General features: G+C 37.8%; 1 protein-coding gene across 4 annotated transcripts in view; it reads left to right on the forward strand.

The window, feature by feature from the left end:
• Positions 1 to 20,691, forward strand: part of LRCH2 (leucine rich repeats and calponin homology domain containing 2) — a 250,428-nt gene that overhangs the window by 42,368 nt on the left and 187,369 nt on the right. For all 4 annotated transcript variants that reach the window (XM_053580439.1, XM_053580441.1, XM_053580440.1 and 1 more), the window contains exons 4-5: positions 2,629 to 2,734; positions 2,818 to 2,954. In XM_053580439.1, the coding sequence (XP_053436414.1) occupies positions 2,629 to 2,734; positions 2,818 to 2,954 (243 nt within the window). The remainder of the gene's footprint in view (positions 1 to 2,628; positions 2,735 to 2,817; positions 2,955 to 20,691) is intronic.

Genomic DNA, 20,691 nt, shown 5'->3' on the forward strand with positions numbered 1-20,691 from the left:
ATATTAAATACCATTATTTTACTAGGAATCATAAAAGTATTATGCCTTAAACTGTTGAAATCAGTAACAGTAGACAGGTAGATAGCATTAGGGTGGCTAATTGACAGTTATATTTCACATAATGAATTTGTGGTTATTCCCTATGATTGGAATACTTTCTTCTTCCACAAGAATGTGGTAACCAACTATAATGAAATTCTGTCATTAGAAACCTCAGAAATACTCTCTGGCTTCTAAATTTCAGGAGAGTATTTTGTAGATACCCACTGGAATGGGTTCATTTCTTCTGCCTGGGTTTTATTTCTTCTGGGAAATTGTATCAAATGCTGTGGATTTTTTTATATGAAAATCTTCAGCATCTTCAACATGGACATTAATCTATGTGGAAGGAAGCAAGGACATTTTCCTTTAAAGGACATTTTCCCAAACCTTTATTATCTATCATTTGAATAATAGTTCATGCTGAATGTATCAGTTAAGGTGATCCTATCAAAATTTAAGTCAGATTGTGTCATTCCTCCGTTCAAAAGTTTTTGGTTTTTGAGATGGCTCACACCTGTAATCCTAGCACTCTAGGACGCCAAGGCCAGTGGATCGCCCAAGTTCAGGAGTTGGACACTAGGCTGAGCAAGAGACCCCAGCTCTACTAAAAAGAGAAAAACTAGCCAGGCATTGTGGCTGTCCCTGTAGTCCCAGCTATTCAGGAGGATGAGGCAGGAGGATCGCTTCAGCCCAAGAGTTAGAGGTTGCTATGAACTATGTCACCATGGCACTCAATCCCAGGGTGACTGAGTGAGACTCTGTCTCAAAAAAAAAAAAAAAAAAAAAACAATAAAAAACAATGTTTCTGTTTTCTGTCCACATTTCTCAGAGGAAAAATTAAAGTGATATTCCTTTGTTCATCCTACTCTCCACCTTACCAATTCTCTGTAGGTACACTGAATTCTTCACTGTTCTTTTTACATGTCAGGTGTCTTCTGCCTAAGAGCCTTTTCATTTATTGTTCCTTCTGTCTGGAATATCCTTTTTTAAATTTTGGCAGCTCTGACAATACTTAAATATCACTTTCTCTATGAAATGATTTAAATTGCTAATACCCCTCCCACTATTGTTAGCACAGCCATTTTCTTTTGCCCTGTTCTTTATTTTTTAAATAGCACTTAACACCTTCGACCATATTATATAATCTACTTCTTTCCCTAGAATGTAAACTCTGTGAACAGCTGTGAGGGCAGGAATTTTTGTTTGTTTGGTTCCTTGATGTGTCCTTAGTCCCTAGAACAGTGTCCAGCAAAAAGGATTTGATAAACGTTCATTGTTGAATGAAGATGCCTTAGACATTGTTTAAAAGAAGTATGTAGGGTATCTATATTTTTAATTATCTATAGCTTTATGAGATTCTTTCCTATATGGCTTTAACATTATTTTTGATTTACCCCCTTTTTTACTTTTGATAAAACTGTGTGTACCACTCCTTTCCCTGTAAGCTAATACTATTTTCAGTGAAAGCTGGAAATTGGTGACAGTTGCAATAGAATGCAAGTTTCATTTGTTGTGTGTCTGGTATGACTATTATCTGAGACCTTGTTAAGTTTCTTTTCTTTTCATTGCTATTTTCATAAGAAAGAGGCAAGGGAGAGCATAGTTAACTTAAACTGTTCTTTATTCTCTTATTATGGAAACTTAATATTATTTACCTTGAAATAAGGGCTTACCTTTTAATTTAAACCTGAGATATTTCCAACTCAGATTTCTCAGAATGTCTTTGAGTTATGATCTGAGCCACTGATGTTTGCACTTGTAATGCCTTGAATTTTGTATACCTTTGGAAAAAGAGGTTTTAGTTAAATGGATCCTGACCGTAGCCTTTGGTTCTCTGGCTCAAGTCTGTAATCTGTGACTTGCTTAGTTTCTGCTTAACCAAGTATCTTAAGACAGTTACTGTAATTGATGGATTATCACAATGATTGATAGTTTTTAGTCTTTTATTTTATCTCTGTGTGAAGAGTACCTGCATCATTCTTCAATTTTGGGTTGATAAAAGTTGGTCTTTAGTTGTGATTTTCAAGAGGTTGATTTAGGTAGTTAAGTTACACAGCTATAACCTCCAATTTTTCCATTTCTTATATTTTATTTTTTTGTAAGAGTTTCACTTTGTCACCCTGGGTAGAGTGCCTTGGTATCATAGCTCACAGGAACCTCAAACTCCTGGGCTCAAGTGATCCACTTGCCTCAGCCTCCTGAGTAGCTGGGACTACAGGCGCTGGCCACAATGCCTGGCTATTTTTTTAATTAATTAATTATTTTTTTGGGGGGGATATTGGGTTTCGCTATTGCTCAGGCTGGTCTTGAACTCATGAGCTTAAGCAGTCCACCCATCTCGGCCTCCCAGAGTGCTGAGATTACAGGCATAAGTTCCAATTTTTTAACAGAACAATTTCTGTTGACTGTGCTAGGTTGGCTTCGTGATATACTATAAATAGAAATCTGCCAGACGATCCATCTTTATAGAAATGACAATAGAGGCAACTTTTTCTGGCTATTAACTATGTGTTTTAATTTAAAAATTATAATATATCCTTATTTCTTGGTTAGCTTATTATAATTTTATTTTCTTGATTTCCTTAGGATATTAGCTGCAATGAGATTCAGGTCCTTCCCCAACAAATGGGAAAGTTACATTCACTCAGAGAGCTAAATATAAGAAGAAATAATCTTCATATTTTGCCAGATGGTAAGATATGCATTATTTTTATTCACATGAATAAGACATTAACTATGTAAAATTTAATTTAATTATTTTTCGTTTCTGAACAGAATTAGGAGATCTTCCCTTAGTCAAGCTGGATTTTTCTTGTAATAAAGTGACCGAAATTCCAGTTTGTTACAGGAAACTGCATCACTTACAAGTAATAATTTTGGATAACAATCCATTACAAGTACCACCAGCACAGGTTTGTAATAAAAATATGATATTTGTTTCTTCTCATTTTGTTCATGATTTTATCTGTTTCTTTATAATTTTGGATAACAATCCATTACAAGTACCACCAGCACAGGCTTGTAATAAAAATATGATACTTGTTTCTTCTCATTTTTGTTCGTGATTTTATCTGTTTGTGGTAAATTAAAAAGCACCTAAAATAGGAGTTGGTTTATTGTCTAGGTACTATTGTCTAAAGGAGTTTTCTGAGAAAAGACCTTTTCACTCCGGTAGGAGTTCTAGCTTATGCTCTAGAATAGCATTTGGAAAACCCAGATAACAACTTTCTGTTTGTTAACTGATAATTCTGGTTGTCAGTGTTATTTTAAAAAGATGGATTCTGATGTCTTTTCTATCTATTTCCTACTCAGTTGTGTATCTACTTAGGATTTGTTGTGGGATTGATTGGAGTATTATTGGTACTGAAAGATGGAACTTTAATACAAAGAATAACATTGAAGTGGAAAAGTCTCACTTTTAGTTAAGTGAGGATTAAATCCATGTGGAATCCACAAAAAAAGATAGAATTTTCAAAATGGAAAATAGATGGAACAGTGATAACTAGTGCCTCTACTTACACTGTACAAGAGTATCTGGCTGAGGAGCACATGGCAGTGAAATGGCACTCTACCTTCATGCTGTGTGTCCTAGTAGAGGATTTGCATACATCTGGAAGAAAGGTTGTCTTTTTCTTCCTACAAAAGTACATTCTACTCATTCCAGAGGGGATACATTTTCTAATTCAAATAAAGGCTGGCTGGAATCCTGGTAGTAGCTGCTTCAGCTGAATGGGAAAAGCTGAATGTGTCTGCTGTGGGAGAAGGCAATCATAAGGAAATAGATTTACTGCATCAAACATGGGAATGGCTTGGTGTTGGAGGAATCATATTACTATGAATATTGGGATTAAGGACTGAAAACATGATCGTTTGTGGAATGTCTAAGGCAGTGCTGTCCAAAGAACTTTCTGAATGGTGGAAATGTTCTATTAGCTGTGCTGTCCAGTACTATAGCCACTTGTTCATGTGGCTGTTGAATGCTTAGATATGGCTGGCGAGAATAAGGGAGCAAATTTTTAATTCAATTTTGATTTATGTAAATTTACATCATTATATATGACTAGTGGCTACCATATTAAATACCACAGTTCCAAGATTTATACCCTTGAATTCTTGCTCTTACCTCCACAGCCACATGGTTACCCTTTACTTAATTCAGCAAAAGCCTGCAATTTACTCTAAGTAGTAGGTAGATCCTTAGATTATTTCCTTTAGCTCAGTGGCCAAATGGCTCACTCCTTACCTCAGCAGAAGACTGATGTTTACTCTTTAGAAATGGGCTGGGAGGGGGAAGGAGTAGATGGGTGAAAACCTACCCTAACGGGTACAGTGGATACTATCTAGGTGACAGGCACACTTATAACCCTGACTTAAGATTACAAAAGTAATTGATATAACAAAAAAAATTGTACCCTCATAATATATATATATTTTTTGAGACTGAGCCTCAAGCTGTCGCCCTGGGTAGTGTGCCGTGGCTTCACAGCTCACAGCAACCTCCAATTCCTGGGCTCAAGAGATTCTCCTGCCTCTGCCTCCCAAGTATCTGGGATTACAGGCATCCGCCACAATGCCTGGCTATTTTTTTTGGTTGCAGCCATCATTGTTTGACTGGTCCAGGCTGGATTCGAACCTGCCAGCTCAGGTGTATGTGGCTGGCGCCTTAGCTGCTTGAGCTACAGGTGCTGAGCCTCCTCATAATATTTTGAATTAAAAAATAAGAAATGGGGAAAGGACTTGAATAGACATTTTTCAAAGAAGACATGAAATGACCGATGGCTATTTGAAAAGATGTTCAACATCACTAATTGTCAAGGAAATATAAATCAAAGCCATGATGAAATATCACTTCATACCTGTTAGGATGGCTAGTATCAACAAGTCAAGATAACAAGTGTTGATGAGGATGTAGAGAAGAGAGAACCCTTGTACAGTATTGGTGGAAATGTAAAATGGTATCACTATTAAGGAAAATGGTATGGAGCTTCCCCCAAAAATTAAAAATAGAAAATATGATCTTGAAATCCTATTTATGGTCATATATTTATGGTCATATTTATGGTCAAAATGTTTTTCCTGTTTTCTCAGTACAGAATACTTCTCTAGTCACCAGCACATACTGGGATTTCTTCTTACCACAGAGTAATTCCCCAGCAGACACTGACTGGGTGTCCAATTCAGTTCTGACATTTACCTAAAGATGGCTTTAAATCCCATAGGTTAAGGGCTCCATCCCACAAGATTGCTCACCTCTTCTTCTGATTGACTAGCTATAAATCCAGCTTTCTATGATCTCCTCCTCAGCTTCAATTAATTTGCTAGAATGGTTTACAGAACTCAGGGAAACACTTTATTTACTATTGCCAACTTATTACAAAGGATATTTCCAAGGATATGAATGAATAGCCAGATGGAAGGAATGCATAGTCTTAGGTGTGTGAGAAGAAATGTGAATTGTAGAGCTAAAAAGAGTATGATCCTTTTCCTCCCATCATAAAGGTCGTGGACAATTCCCTTATGTCAAAAGAAAGGTATAGAAGAGAAAAAGCAAAGCAAATTGATTTGCTTATAGTTTTTTTTTTTTTTTTAAGAGACAGTATCTTTTTATTGCTGTGGTGTCACACAGCTCACAGCAACCTCCAACTCCTGGGCTTAGGCAATTCTCTTGCCTCAGCCTCCCGAGTAGCTGGGACTACAGGTGCCTGCCACAACACCCGGCTATTTTTCTGTTGCAGTTTGGCCGGAGCTGGGTTTTGAACCAACCACCCTCAGTATATGGGGCTGGCGCCCTACCCAGTGAGCCACAGGCACCGCCCTTGCTCATAGCTTTATATGACACAGGAATCTTCTGAAAGAAGATCAAAAGATACAGAAAAGCTACCTGATTTTACGCTTAGATTTGATGAAGCAGGGGCAGCTGTGTGGAGAAACCTAGCAAGGCCTCTTGATCTCTGTTGTAGCATTTATTCCTTCTGGGTGTGGGGTAGAACCTCTCTGGAATGAGGATCTTAATTTCTTAATGGCTAGCTGTTAGAAAGGTGGGGGAAAGTTAGAGTAACATTTTTGGGCTTTGTGTCTGGCTTTGAGGAAAAGGGGTTCCAGTTTCCTCTATGACTGGCCTTGGGGAAGAGAGATTCTAGTTTCTATACTTTGCTTCTAGTGAGGATGAGGGCATGAGATGGTTAGAGAGAAACTTTGCTTCTGAGGCTACTTCTGTGGCCTTCATTTTGGGTACTGTTTTCTGAACTCCAGCAGAAGCTTCTGTGCCCTCCCTTAGTATGACACCCTCACGTTCATATGTTTAGCAGTCTGTAAGCTCTCTGAACTCAGTACTTTTGTATTCTTAAGGAGGCTTCATTGCATAGGCACGGTTACATCATTGGCCATTGGTGATCCAGAAGTGAAGGGGGGAATAAGGTTGAAAGTTCCAACTCTCTACTCATGTAGTTAGTTCTCCTAGCTACCAAACCTCTATCCAGTGGCTATTTAGGACCTCCTAGCCACCAGTTATCTCAGTAGCATACAAAAGGATACTTATAAGAGATTCCATTAAGTGTTTTAGGAGCTATGTGCCAGGAAGTGGGAACAAGACCAAATAATCCTTAATATAAATTGCAATATCCAAAGGAAATAAAATCACCATCTCAAAGAGATGATATCTATACTTTTATGTTTATTGCAGCATTATTTACCGTAGCCAAGTTGTGGCAACTACCTAAGTGTCATCAACAGATGAATGGATAAAGAAAATGTGATGTGTGTATATGTATGTAGAGTAGAATCTCTATAGTTGACCATCTCCTTGCCTCCTTAAGTTGACTTAATTTTCATAGACTGGACATGTACCACATGTACATATCAGTATAGTAGGACTAATTCCTTATGTTGATCACCTCCATATGTTGACTAGTTTGTTACAGTCCCTCAGGCAGTCAAATTAGCAGAGGAGGTTCTACTGTATATAAGTATGTAAAATGGAATACTGTTCAACCTTGAAAAAGGAAATCCTAACATTTGCAACAACATGGATGAACCTTGAGGACATTATGCTAAGTGAAATAAGCCAGGCATAGAAAGACAAATACTGTATAATCTCACTTATATGTGGAATCTTTTTTTTTTTAAAGCAAGTTGAACTCATACTGATAGAGGATAAAATGGTGGTAACCAGGAGTTGGGGGATTGAGAGAATAAAGGAGAAATTGGTCAAATCATCCTTCAGTTATAAGTATTGGAGACCTAATGAATAATACTGCATTATATACTTGTACACAATGTAACTATGTGAGGTGATGGGCATGTTAACTTGGTTTGATTGGGGTAATCATATCACATTGTATAATACAGTTGACCCTTGAACAACATGGGGAATTAAGGATACCTCTACCACACAGTCAAAAATCTACATATGACTTTTGATTCCCCCTAAACATAATTACTAATACCCTATTGTTGACTGGAAGCCTTGGCCATAACACTAATAGTTGATTAACACATATGTTATATGTTATGTATATTATATACTATATTTTTATAATAAAATACGCCAGAGAAACGAAATGTTACTAAGAAAATCAAAAGGAAAAGAAAATATATTTATCATTCAGTAAGTGGCAGTGGATCATCACAAGGTTTTCATCCTTGTCATCTTTGAACGACAAAGTGGTGGCACAGCAGATGTTCAGGCCAGGTTTATTGAAAGGGGAGGGTAACCTGCCAGGTGGTGTCTGTGCCAAGGAGCAGTTAGAGACTCCTTTTATATGGGGCTTTAGGAGGTGGGCTAATTCCGTAGCTTGCCTGAAAAGTTAGGGTCCTTTGTCATGAACTTCTGGGGATCTTACTCTTACTCAGGCTGGTCTTGAACCCATGCTTCCTTTTAGGATTTTTATGGATTTGTGTCTTAAATTTAAATCTTTTATCCAGCCTGGGCATGGTGGCTCATACCTGTAATCATAGCACTCTGGGAGGCTGAGGCAGGTGGATTGATTGAACTCTAGGAGTTCAAGACCAGCCTGAGCAAGAGCGAGACCTTATCCCTTCTAAAAATAGAAAAATTAGCCACATGTTGTGGTGGGTACCTGTAGTCCCAGCTACTCGGGAGGCTGAGGCAGGAGGATCCCTTGAGTCCAAGAGTTTGAGGTTGCGGTGAGCTATGGTGATGCCACAGCACTCTACCCAGGAAGACAGAGCGAGACTCTAAGAAAAAAAGAAAAGTAAAAAAGCGGAATTCTTCATGTCCAAGATTGGCAAATTCATAGTCCTAGTGAACTGGCAATCAGTTTGGAATAGGGAAGATATTTCTCAACAAAGTAAGAGGAAAGAAGATAAGAGACTTGATTTGTTTGTCTATATGGAGAGGTGTTTTACAGTTCTGTCAGAGGGTAAAGAATGAATTAATAATAGGCATATAGAAACTTCTCTGAAGAAGACAGGCGCGCGGCCTTCAGACATATGAAAAAATGCTCATCATCTTTAGTCATCAGAGAAATGCAAATCAAAACTACTTTGAGATATCATCTGACTCCAGTGAGACTAGCCTATATAATAAAATGCCAAGACCAGAGATGTTGGCGCGGATGTGGAGCAAAGGGAACACTTTTGCACTGCTGGTGGGAATGCAAATTAATACATTCCTTTTGGAAAGAGATATGGAGAACACTTAGGGATCTAAAAATAGATCTGCCATTCAATCCTGTAATCCCTCTACTGGGCATATACCCAGAAGACCAAAAATCACATCATAACAAAGATATTTGTACCAGAATGTTTATTGCAGCCCAATTCATAATTGCTAAGTCATGGAAAAAGCCCAAGTGCCCATCAATCCACGAATGGATTAATAAATAGTGGTATATGTACACCATGGAATACTATGCAGCCTTGAAGAAAGATGGAGACTTTACCTCTTTCATGTTTACATGGATGGAGCTGGAACATATTCTTTTTAGTAAAGTATCTCAAGAATGGAAGAAAAAGTACCCAATGTACTCAGCCCTACTATGAAACCAATTTAGGGTTTTCACATGAAAGCTATAACCCAGTTACAACCTAAGAATAGGGGGAAGGGGAAAAGGGATGGGAGGGAGGAGGGAGGTGGGTAGAGGGAAGGGGATTGGTGGGATTACACCTGCGGTGCATCTTACAAGGGTATATGTGAAACTTGGTAAATGTGGAATGTAAGTTTCTTGGCACAGTAACTGAGAGAATGCCAGGAAGGCTATGTTAACCAGTGTGATGAAAGTGTGTCAAACGGTCTGTGAAGCTAGTGAATGATGCCCCATGATCATATCAATGTACACAGCTATGATTTAATAAAAAAATTATTCAAAGGCAAAAAGGAGGCTGTTGATCACTTAAGGAAAACAAAAAAATATATGTATAGGAGAGAGGAAGTATAATTCTACTGCTCTATGGGGTTCATCTGCGAATATTTTCTTGATCATAGTAATATAAATATTGGATTTTGATTTAGTGAAAAATTGTTGTATAGTTATAGTAATAGCATGGATTTATATAGTACGTACTGCACTCCAGGCATGTTGGAAATGGTTAACATGAACTCATTTAATTCTGATATCAACACTATAAAACATACACTGTCATTATCCTCATTTTATATATGAGGAAAAAGAGGCATAGAAGTTAAATTACTTGTTTGAGGTCACATGACTAGCATGCGGCAGAGCCAGGATTCAAACCAAGTCAGTGGGATTCCAGAGTCCATGCTCTAACCACTAAGTTACGCTTCTGAAAAGAGAAGTATGTTTATGTGAACTGATGGGGGCTGTGGAGGTGGGGAGGGGTAGTCCTGGTGTTGTTAGTGATATGAGATAGTGGTAATGGTAATAAAAAAAATTTAAGTCGTCATCTTCCTTAGTGAGACCCTAATAAAGATTATACATTTGAATAATTAAAAACAATAGCAGTAGAAGCATGTTATTTATAAATATAAGGGTAAATACCAGAAAGCCAAATAAAAAAATTAGAAATTGAGTTGTGGAGATTAAAAGAAGTAGAATGGGGGGTTATTTTTTAATCAGCTTTGTTATTCTGTTTGATTTTTTGTTTGTATATGAATTACTATGATAAAAATAAAAGATAAAATTAACAAAAGAATATAATTCTCCAGCACTTAATTTGGTAATGAAAGATACATTGTTCCTTAATTTGGACAGATAGGATAGTATTTAGCAGTTTAATTGGTAATAAATATGTTTATTTTCTAATAATGCAAACATTTTTATTTTCATTTTAAATGAAATTTTTCATTTATCAGGCCAGACCTAGTAATTAATTACTTAAGCAACATTCTTCCTTTTCATTTGTAGTGATAATTGCTTTTTTATGTAGGTTTCTTACTGTTTCCTTTGTGACTTAATTTTTGCATGTGAAGTAAGGTTAGGTGAACTCATAAAGCAAAACATTTCTTATTAGAATTTTGAGAAATATTGCATGTCACTCATAGTGACTGTAATTAACCTTTATAAAGCTGACTTACAGTTTGTTTTCTTCTCATTTTCCATTGTTTTTATACAGAATACCTTCTTCATATAATATTTTAAACCTCAATATTGTTTTTCTCCATGGCCAATGAAAGAATTTTCTCAAGATATTATCCTAGTGAGTTGACTATTTTCCATTTAAAAAAAAAATTCAGGTGACTGTGAGGGTATAAACAATTTGGTTACAATGTTTGTGTTTGCTAGGTAAAGTCCCTGTTGTAGTTGTGCCCCTAACCTAGGAGGTGTGCCATATACCCTTACATTGTGTCCATTAGGTGAGAGCACACCAGTCCTGCCCCTTCCCCCTTCCCCCTCTCTTCTTCCCCCAATTTGAATTAAATTGAGTTTTTCTCTTTTTTTGCTGTTTTTTTTTTTTTTTTTTCTTTTTGCCAGAGCCAGGTTTGAAACCGCCACCTTCAGCATATGCGGCTGGCGCCCTACTCCTTTTGAGCCACAGGCGCCGCCCTGAGTTTTTCTCTTGTGTGAATGTTTTGAATACATCAAATACTTGCTTTTCCATTTTTGTAATACATTACTAAGAAGGTTCTTTTACTCCATCCAGGGTAATAAAAAAGATGTAAAGTGTCCATCTTTTTATAGCTAAATAGTATTCTGTGGCATACATATACCATAGGTTGTTAATCCATTCATGGGTTTATGGGCACTTGGGTTGATTCTACATCTTGGTGATTGTAAATTGAGCTGTAATAACCAATGTAATGCAAATGTCCTTATGATAAAATGCCTTTTTTTCTCCTGGGTAGACACCAAGTAATGGGATTGCAGAATCAAATGGAAGGTCTATTTTGAGTTCTTTAAGGATTCTCCATACTTCTATCCAAGGAGGCTGTATTAGTTTCAGTGCCACCAAAAGCATAAAAAGTGTTCCTTTCTCTCCACACCCATGCCAGTATCTGCAACTTTGGAACTTTGTGATGTGGGCTGGCCTCACTGAAGTTAGGTGATATCTCAGGGTGCTTTTGATTTGAATTTCTCTGATGATTAGGGATGATGAACATTTTTTCATGTTTGTTGGCCATTTGTCTTAATTCTTCAGAAAAAGTTCTGTTCAAGTCTCTTGCCCCGTGATAGAGGGGTTGTTTGCTTTTTTTTGTTGATTAATTTGCATTCTCTGTAGATTCTAGTTAACCACCCCTTTGTGATATTTATGACATGCAAATATCTTTTCCCATTCTGAAGGTTATCTGTCTGCTTTAATTTTCTTGTCCTTAGCTGTGCAGAAGCTTTTCTCTTAAATAAGTCCCATTTATTTATTTTTGTTGTTGTTGCCATTGTTGATGCAGTCTTCTTCATGAAATATTTCCCCAGCCTGATATCACCTAGAGTTTTTGCTATGTTTTCTTCCAGGATTTTTATTATTTGGGGTTTTACATTTAAATCTTTTATCCAGGCTGGGTGTGGTGGCTTGGCCTGTTATTCTAGCACTCTGGGAGGCTGAGGTGGATAGATTGCTTGAGTTTAGGATTTGGAGACTACCCTGAGCAAGAGCCAGACTCTCTCTACTAAAGAAATAGAAAAACTAGCTGAGTGTGGTATCAGACACATGTAGTCCTAGCTATGCAGGAGGCCGAGGCAAGAGGACTGCTTGAGCTCATGAGTTTGAGGTCATGAGCTATGATGACGCCACAACTCTCTACCCAGGGTAATGGAATGAGACTGTCTCAAAAAAAAAAAAAAAAAAAAAGTCTTTGATCCTTAAGTGCTGAGAGGTGCCTGTTCAGTTTCAATCGCTTTCTCCCAGTACCATGTATTGAATTCTTTTTGGAATTCCTTTGGATTCTTTTCCCCAGTGTATGCTTTTATCTGGTTTATTGAAGATTGGATAGTGATAAGAGGCTTGTTTCATCTCTGGGTTTTCTACCCTGTTCCACATGTCTATGTCTCTGTTTTCATGCTAGTATAATGCTGTTTTGATCACTGTGGACTTTTAGTATATAACTTGAAGTCTTACATAGTGATGACTCCGGATTTGTTTTTATTTCTAAGAATTGCCTTGGGGATAAGGGGGCCTTTCTGGTTCCATACAAGATGAAAAACTATTTTTTTCGGCTCGGCACTCACAGCAAAGCAGTTACAGAACCAGCCACATACACCATGGGTGGCAGGTTCGAACCTGACCGGTGCCAGCTAAACAACTGCAACAAAAAAATAGCCTGGCATTGTGGCAAGCGCCTGTAGTCCCAGCTACTTGGGAGGCTGAGGCAAGAGAATCACTGAAGCCCAAGAGTTTGAGGTTGCTATGAGCTGTGACGCTACAGCACACTACTGTGGGTGACACAGTGAGACTCTGTCTCCAAAAAACAAAAAAAATATTTTTTCGAGTTCTTCAAAGTATGATGTTGGCATTTTAATAGGGTTTGTGTTAAATCTGTAGATTGCATTGAGTAGCATAGACTTTTTTTTTTTTTTTTTTTTTGTAGAGACAGAGTCTCACTGTACCGCCCTTGGGTAGAGTGCCGTGGCGTTACACGGCTCACAGCAACCTCTAACTCTTGGGCTTACGCGATTTTCTTGCCTCAGCCTCCCAAGCAGCTGGGACTACAGGCGCCCGCCACAACGCCCGGCTATTTTTTTGTTGCAGTTTGGCCGGGGCTGGGTTTGAACCCGCCACCCTCGGCATATGGGGCCAGCACCCTACTCACTGTGAGCCACAGGCGCCGCCGAGTAGCATAGACATTTTAACAGTGTTGTTTCTTTCCATCCAAGAGGATGATACATTCTTCCATTTGTCTACTGCTATTCCGCCCCCCTGCCCAGGGTTTCATAATTCTCTCTGTAGAGATCCTCACCTCCTTTGTTAGATATTTGATTTTCTTTCTTTCTTTTTTTTTTTTTTTCAGTTTCTTGCTGGGGCTGGGTTTGAACCTGCCACCTCTGGCATATGGGACAGGCGCCCTACTCCTTTGAGTCACAGGTGCTGCCCCCAGGTATTTGATTTTCTTTGAGGTTCCTTTGAAGGGCATTGTCTTTCTTTTCTTTCTTTCTTTCTCTCTCTCTCTCTCTCTCTCTCTCTCTCCCCCTCTCTCTCTCCCCCCCCCCCTCTCTCTCTCACTCTCTCTCTCTCTCCTTTTCTTTTCTTTTCTTTCTTTCGTTCTTCTTTTTGTTTTTTTGAGACTTAGTCTCAGTCGGTCACTCTGGGTAGAGTATCATGGTGTTATAGCTCACAGCAACCTCAAACTCCTGGGCTCAAGTGATCCTCTTGTTTCAGCCTCCCAAGTAGCTGGGATTACAGGGTACTGACTACAAAGCCTAGCTAGTTTTTCTATTTTTAGTAGAGTTTGTGTCTTTCTCTTGCTCAGGCTGGTCTGGAACTCCTGAACTTAAGCTATCTACCTGCCTCAGCCTCCCAAAGTGCTAGGATTACAGGGTTGAGCCACTATGCCCAGCTGGGTATTGTGTTCTTGCTTTGATTCTCAGCTTGATTGTTATTGGTGTATACAAAGGCTAGTGATTTGTGGACATTGATTGTATACCTAGTGACATTAGTGGATATAGTGATCACTTACAGAAGTCTTGTGGTTGAGTCTCAGGGGTTTTCTAAGTAAAAGATCATACCATCAGCAAAGAAGAAGTTTTTTTTAATGATTTTTTTATTAATAAATCATAGCTGTGTACATTAATGTGATCATGGGGCACCATACATTGGTTTTATAGACTGTTTGGCACATTTTCATCACACTGGTTAACACAGCTTTCCTGGCATTTTCTTAGATATTGGGTTTAAGACATTTATATTCTACATTTACTAAGTTTCACATGTACCCTTGGAAGATGCACCGCAGGTGTAGTCCCACCAATCACGCTCCTTCTGCCCATCCACCCCTCCCTCTCCCCCTTACCCATATTCTTTTTTTAAATTAAATTTTATTTTTTTATTATTAAATCATAGCTGAGTACATTAATGCGATCATGGGGCACCATACGCTGGATTTATAGACCGTTTGACACATGTTCATCACACTGGTTAACAGCCTTCCTGGCATTTTCTTAGTTATTGTGTTAAGACATTTACATTCTACATTTACTAAGTTTCACATATACCCTTGTAAGATGCACTGCAGGGGTAATCCCACCAATCACCCTACCTCTGCCCCCCCTTCCCCCTTTCCTCTGTTCTTAGGTTATAACTGGGTTACAGCTTTCATGTGAAAGACATAAATTAGTTTCATAGTAGGGCTGAGTACATTGGATACTTTTTCTTCCATTCTGGAGATACTTTACTAAGAAGAATATGTTCCAGCTCCATCCATGTAAACATGAAAGAGGTAAAGTCTCCATCTTTCTTTAAGGCTGCATAATATTCCATGGTGTACATATACCACAATTTATTAATCCATTCGTGGATCAATGGGCACTTGGGCTTTTTCCATGAATTAGCAATTGTGAATTGGGCCGCAATAAACATTCTGGTACAAATATCTTTGTTATAATGTGATTTTTGTTCTTCTGGGTATATACCTACCCCGTTTTCCCGAAAATAAGACACCCTCCAAAAATAAGACCTACTTACAGGAACATAAGATGTCTCCTGAAAATAAGACCTAGCGCATCTTTGGGAGCACACCTTAAAATAAGACACTGTCTTATTTTCAGGGAAACAGGGTAGTAGAGGAATTATAGGATTGAATGGCAGATCTATTTTCAGATCTCTAAGTGTCCTCCAAACATCTTTCCAAAAGGAATGTATTAATTTGCATTCCTACCAGTAGAATGTATTAATTTGCATTCCTACCACATCCACACCAAAAACTCTGGTCTTGGGATTTTGTGATATGGGCTAATCTTACTGGAGTTAGATGGTATCTCAAGGTAGTTTTGATTTGCATTTCTCTGATGATTAAGGATGATGAGCATTTTTTTCATATGTCTGTAGGCCGTGTGCATGTCTTCTTCAGAGAAATTTCTCTTCAAGTCCCTTGCCCAACCTGCAATAGGATCACTTTTTCTTTTCTTGCTTATACATTTGAGTTCTCTGTGGATTCTGGTTATTGAATCTTTGTCGGAAACATAACCTGCAAATATCTTCTCCCATCCTGAGGGTTGTTTGCTTGCTTTACTTACTGTGTCCTTGGCTGTGCAGAAGCTTTTTAGTTTGATCAGGTCCAAGTAATGTCTTTTTGAAGCTGCTTCAATTGCCTGGGGGGTCCTCCTCATAAAATACTCGCCCAAACCGATTTCTTCAAGGGTTTTCCCTGCACTCTCTTCTAGTATTTTTATAGTTTCATGTCTTAAGTTTAAATCTTTTAACCAGTGAGAGTCTATCTTAGTTAATGGTGGAAGGTGTGGGTCCAGTTTCAGTCTTCTACCAGTTGCCAGTCAGTTCACCCAGCAACATTTGTTAAATAGGGAATCTTTTCCCCACTGAACGTTTTTAAATGGCTTGTCAAAGATCAAATAATGGTATGTAGCTGGATTCATCTCTTGGTTCTCCATTCTGTTTCAGACATCTACTTCTCTGTTTTTGTGCCAGTAAAATGCTGTTTTGATCACTATTGATTTATAGTGTAGTCTGAGGTCTTGTAGCATGATTTCATCCTACTTTATTTTTTATTTCTGAGTAATGTCTTGGCTATTTGAGGTTTTTTCTGATTCCATATAAAACGAAGTATTGTTTTTTCAAGATCTTAAAGTATGACAGTGGAGCTTTAATAGGGATTGTGTTAAAATTATATATTGCTTTGGGTAGTATGGACATTTTAATGATGTTGATTCTTCCGAGCCATGAGCATGGTATGTTTTTCCATTTGTTAACATTTTCAGCTATTTCTTTTCTTAGAGATTCATAGTTGTCTTTATAGAGATATTTTATGTCCTTTGTTAGATAAACTCCCAAATATTTCATCTTCTTTGGCACTACTGTGAATGGGAAGAGTCCTTAACTGTTTTTTCAGCTTGACTATTGTTGGTATATATAAAGGCTACCGATTTATGAATGTTGATTTTGTAACCTGAGACACTGCTGTATTTCTTGATCACTTCTAAGAGTTTTGTAGTAGAATTTTTGGTGTTTTCCAGATATACAATCATATCATCTGCGAAGAGCGAACGTTTGATCTCTTCTGACCCTATATGGATACCCTTGATTGCCTTTTCTTCCCCAGTTGTGATGGCTAAACCTTCCATTACTATGTTAAAGAGCAGTGGAGACAATGGGCAGCCTTGTCTGGTTCCTAATCTGAGTGGAAATGATTTCAGTTTAACTCCATTCAGTACGATATTGGCTGTGGGTTTGCTGTAGATGGTGTCTATCAGTTTAAGAAATTTCCTTTCTATACCAATTTTCTTAAGTGTTCTGATCATGAAGGGATGCTGGATATTATCAAAAGCTTTTTCTGCATCAATTGAGAGAATCATATGGTCTTAGTTTTTTAATTTGTTTATATGCTGACTTATACTTACAGATTTTCGTTTATTGAACCAGCCTTGGGACCCGGGGATAAAACTGACTTGGTCATGATGTATGATTTTTTTGATGTGTTGCTGGATTCTCTTTGTTAGGATCTTTTTGAATATTTTTGCATCTATATTCATTAGTGATATTGGTCTATAATTTTCTTTTCTTGTTGGGTCTTTTCCTGGTTAGGGGATCAGGGTGGTGTTTGCTTCATAGAACTTGTTGGGTAGTCTTCCTTCTTTTTCTACATTTTAGAACAGGCTGAGTAATATAGGTACTAGTTCCTCTTTAAAGGTTTGGTAGAATTCTGATGTGAAGCCATCTGGTCCCGGGCTTTTTTGTAGGGAGATTTTGTATGGTTGATGCTATTTCAGAACTTGATATTGGCCTGTTCAGTATTTCCACTTGATTCTGGTTAAGTCTTTGAAGGTGACCTTACTCCAAGTATTGGTCAATTTCTTTCAGATTTTCATATTTTTGAGATTAAAGTTTCTTGTAATATTCATTAAGGATTTTTTGAATTTCTTAGGAGTCTGTCGTTATTTTGTCTTTGTCATTTCTGATTGATGAGATTAGAGATTTTACTCTTTTTTCTGGTTGGGTTAGCCAAAGGTTTATCTATTTTATTGACATTTTCATAAAACCATTTTTGATACATTGATCTGTTGGATAATTCTTTTGTTTTCAATTTCATTTAATTCTGCTCTAATTTTGGTTATTTCTTTTCTTCTAGTGGGTTTTGGGGTTGGAATGTTCTTCCTTTTCCAGTTGCTTGAGATGTCCCATTAAGTTGATAACTTCCTCCCTTTCCGTTCTCTTGAGGAAGGCTTGCAGTGCTATAAATTTCCCTCTTAGGACTGCCTTTGGGGTATCCCAGAGGTTCTGATAATTCGTGTCTTCATTGTTGTTTTGTTCCAAAAATTTGGTGATTTCCTTCTTAATCTCATGTCTGACCCAGCTATCATTCAGCATAAGGTTATTTAACTTCCATGTTATTGTATGAGTACGCAGCTTCCTGTTGTTACTGAGTTCAACTTTTATTCCATGGTGGTCTGAGAAGATGCAAGGAATAATTTCTGTTCCTTTAAATTTACTGAGGTTAGACATGTGACGTAAGATGTGATGGATTTTGGAGTATGTTCCCTGGGCTGATGAGAAGTATGTGTATTTAGTTTTATTGGAATGAAATGTTGTGTAGATGTCGGCTAAATCCAAATGTTGGATGGTTAGGTTTAAATCCAAAATTTCTTTGCTCAGCTTCTTATTGGAGGATCTATCCAACACTGCCAAAGGAGTGTTGAAATCTCCCACTATTATGGAGCTGGAGGAAATCAAGTTGCTCATGTCTGGTAGAGTTTCTCTTATAAATTGAGGCGCATTCTGGTTGGGTGCTTATATATTAATAATTGAAATCTTATCATATTGAGTATTACCCTTAACAGATATGAAGTGACCATTCTTTTTTTATCGTTGGGGATTCATTGAGGGTACAATAAGCCAGGTTACACTGATTGCAATTGTTTGGTAAAGTCCGTCTTGCAATCATGTCTTGCCCCCATAAAGTGTGACACACACCAAGGCCCCACCCCCCCTCCCTCCTTCCATCTTTCTGTTTTGCCCCCCATAACCATAATTGTCATTAATTGTCCTCATATCAAAATTGAGTACATAGGATTCATGCTTCTCCATTCTTGTGATGCTTTACTAGGAATAATGTCTTCCATGTCCATCCAGGTTAATACGAAGGATGTAAAGTCTCCATTGTTTTTAATGGCTGAATAGTATTCCATGGTATACATATACCACAGCTTGTTAATCCATTCCTGGGTTGGTGGGCATTTAGGCTGTTTCCACATTTTGGCGATTGTAAATTGAGCTGCAATAAACAGTCTAGTACAAGTGTCCTTATGATAAAAGGATTTCTTTCCTTCTGGGTAGATGCCCAGTAATGGGATTGCAGGGTCAAATGGGAGGTCTAGCTTGAGTGCTTTGAGGTTTCTCCATACTTCCTTCCAGAAAGGTTGTACTAGTTTGCAGTCCCACCAGCAGTGTAAAAGTGTTCCCTTCTCTCCACATCCACGCCAGCATCTGCAGTTTTGAGATTTTGAGATGTTGGCCATTCTCACTGGGGTTAGATGATATCTCAGGGTTGTTTTGATTTGCATTTCTCTAATATATAGAGATGATGAACATTTTTTCATGTGTTTGTTAGCCATTCGTCTATCGTCTTTAGAGAAAGTTCTATTCATGTCTCTTGCCCGTTGATATATGGGATTGTTGGCTTTTTTCATGTGGATTAATTTGAGTTCTCTATAGATCCTAGTTATCAAGCTTTTGTCTGATTGAAAATATACAAATATCCTTTCCCACTGTGTAGGTTGTCTCTTTGCTTTGGTTATTGTCTCCTTAGCTGTACAGAAGCTTTTCAGTTTAATGAAGTCCCATTTGTTTATTTTTGTTGTTGTTGCAATTGCCATGGCAGTCTTCTTCATGAAGTCTTTCCCCAGGCCAGTAACTTCCAGTGTTTTTCCTATGCTTTCCTTCAGGATTTTTATTGTTTCATGCCTTAAATTTAAGTCCTTTATCCATCTTGAATCAATTTTTATGAGTGGGGAAAGGTGTGGGTCCAGTTTCAGTCTTTTACATGTAGACATCCAGTTCTCCCAACACCATTTATTGAATAGGGAGTCTTTCCCCCAAGGTATGTTCTTGTTTGGTTTATCAAAGATTAGGTGGTTGTAAAATGTTAGTTTCATTTCTTGGTATTCAATTGGATTCCAAGTGTCTATGTCTCTGTTTTTGTGCCAGTACCATGCTGTCTTGAGCACTATGGCTTTGTAGTACAGACTAAAATCTGGTATGCTGATGCTCCCAGCTTTATTTTTGTTAGAGAGAACTGCCTGAGCTCTACGGGTTTTTTTCCGGTTCCATACAAAATGCAGAATCATTTTTTCCAAATCTTGAAAGTACGATGTTGGTATTTTGATAGGAATGGCATTGAATAGGTAGATTGCTTTGGGAAGTATAGACATTTTAACAATGTTGATTCTTCCCATCCATGAGCATGGTATGTTCTTCCATTTGTTAATATCCTCTGCTATTTCCTTTCTGAGGATTTCATAGTTTTCTTTATAGGGGTCCTTCACCTCCTTCATTAGGTATATTCCTAGGTATTTCATTTTCTTTGAAACTATGGTGAAGGGAGTTGTGTCCTTAATTAGCTTCTCATCTTGACTGTTATTGGTGTACACAAACGCTAATGACTTGTGGACATTGATTTTATATCCTGAAACATTACTGTATTTTTTGATGACTTCTAGGAGTCTTGTGGTTGAGTCTTCGGGGTTCTCTAAGTATAAGATCATGTCGTCAGCAAAGGGGGAGAGTTTGACCTCCTCTGTTCCCATTTGGATTCCCTTTATTTCCTTATCTTCCCTAATTGTATTGGCTAGAATTTCCAGCACTATGTTGAATAGTAAAGGTGACAGAGGACAACCTTGTCTGGTTCCAGTTCTAAGAGGAAAAGCTTTGAGTTTTACTCCATTCAGTAAAATATTGGCTGTGGGTTTGTCATAGATAGCTTCAATCAGTTTTAGAAATGTGCCACCTATGCCTATACTCTTCAGTGTTCTAATTAGAAAAGGATGCTGGATTTTATCAAATGCTTTTTCTGCATCTATTGAGAGGATCATGTGATCTTTATTTCTTTATTTATTTTGTGGATAACATTTA

The sequence above is a fragment of the Nycticebus coucang genome, chromosome X (genome assembly GCF_027406575.1).
Source record: "Nycticebus coucang isolate mNycCou1 chromosome X, mNycCou1.pri, whole genome shotgun sequence".
In the NCBI taxonomy this organism is placed as follows: domain Eukaryota; kingdom Metazoa; phylum Chordata; class Mammalia; order Primates; family Lorisidae; genus Nycticebus; species Nycticebus coucang.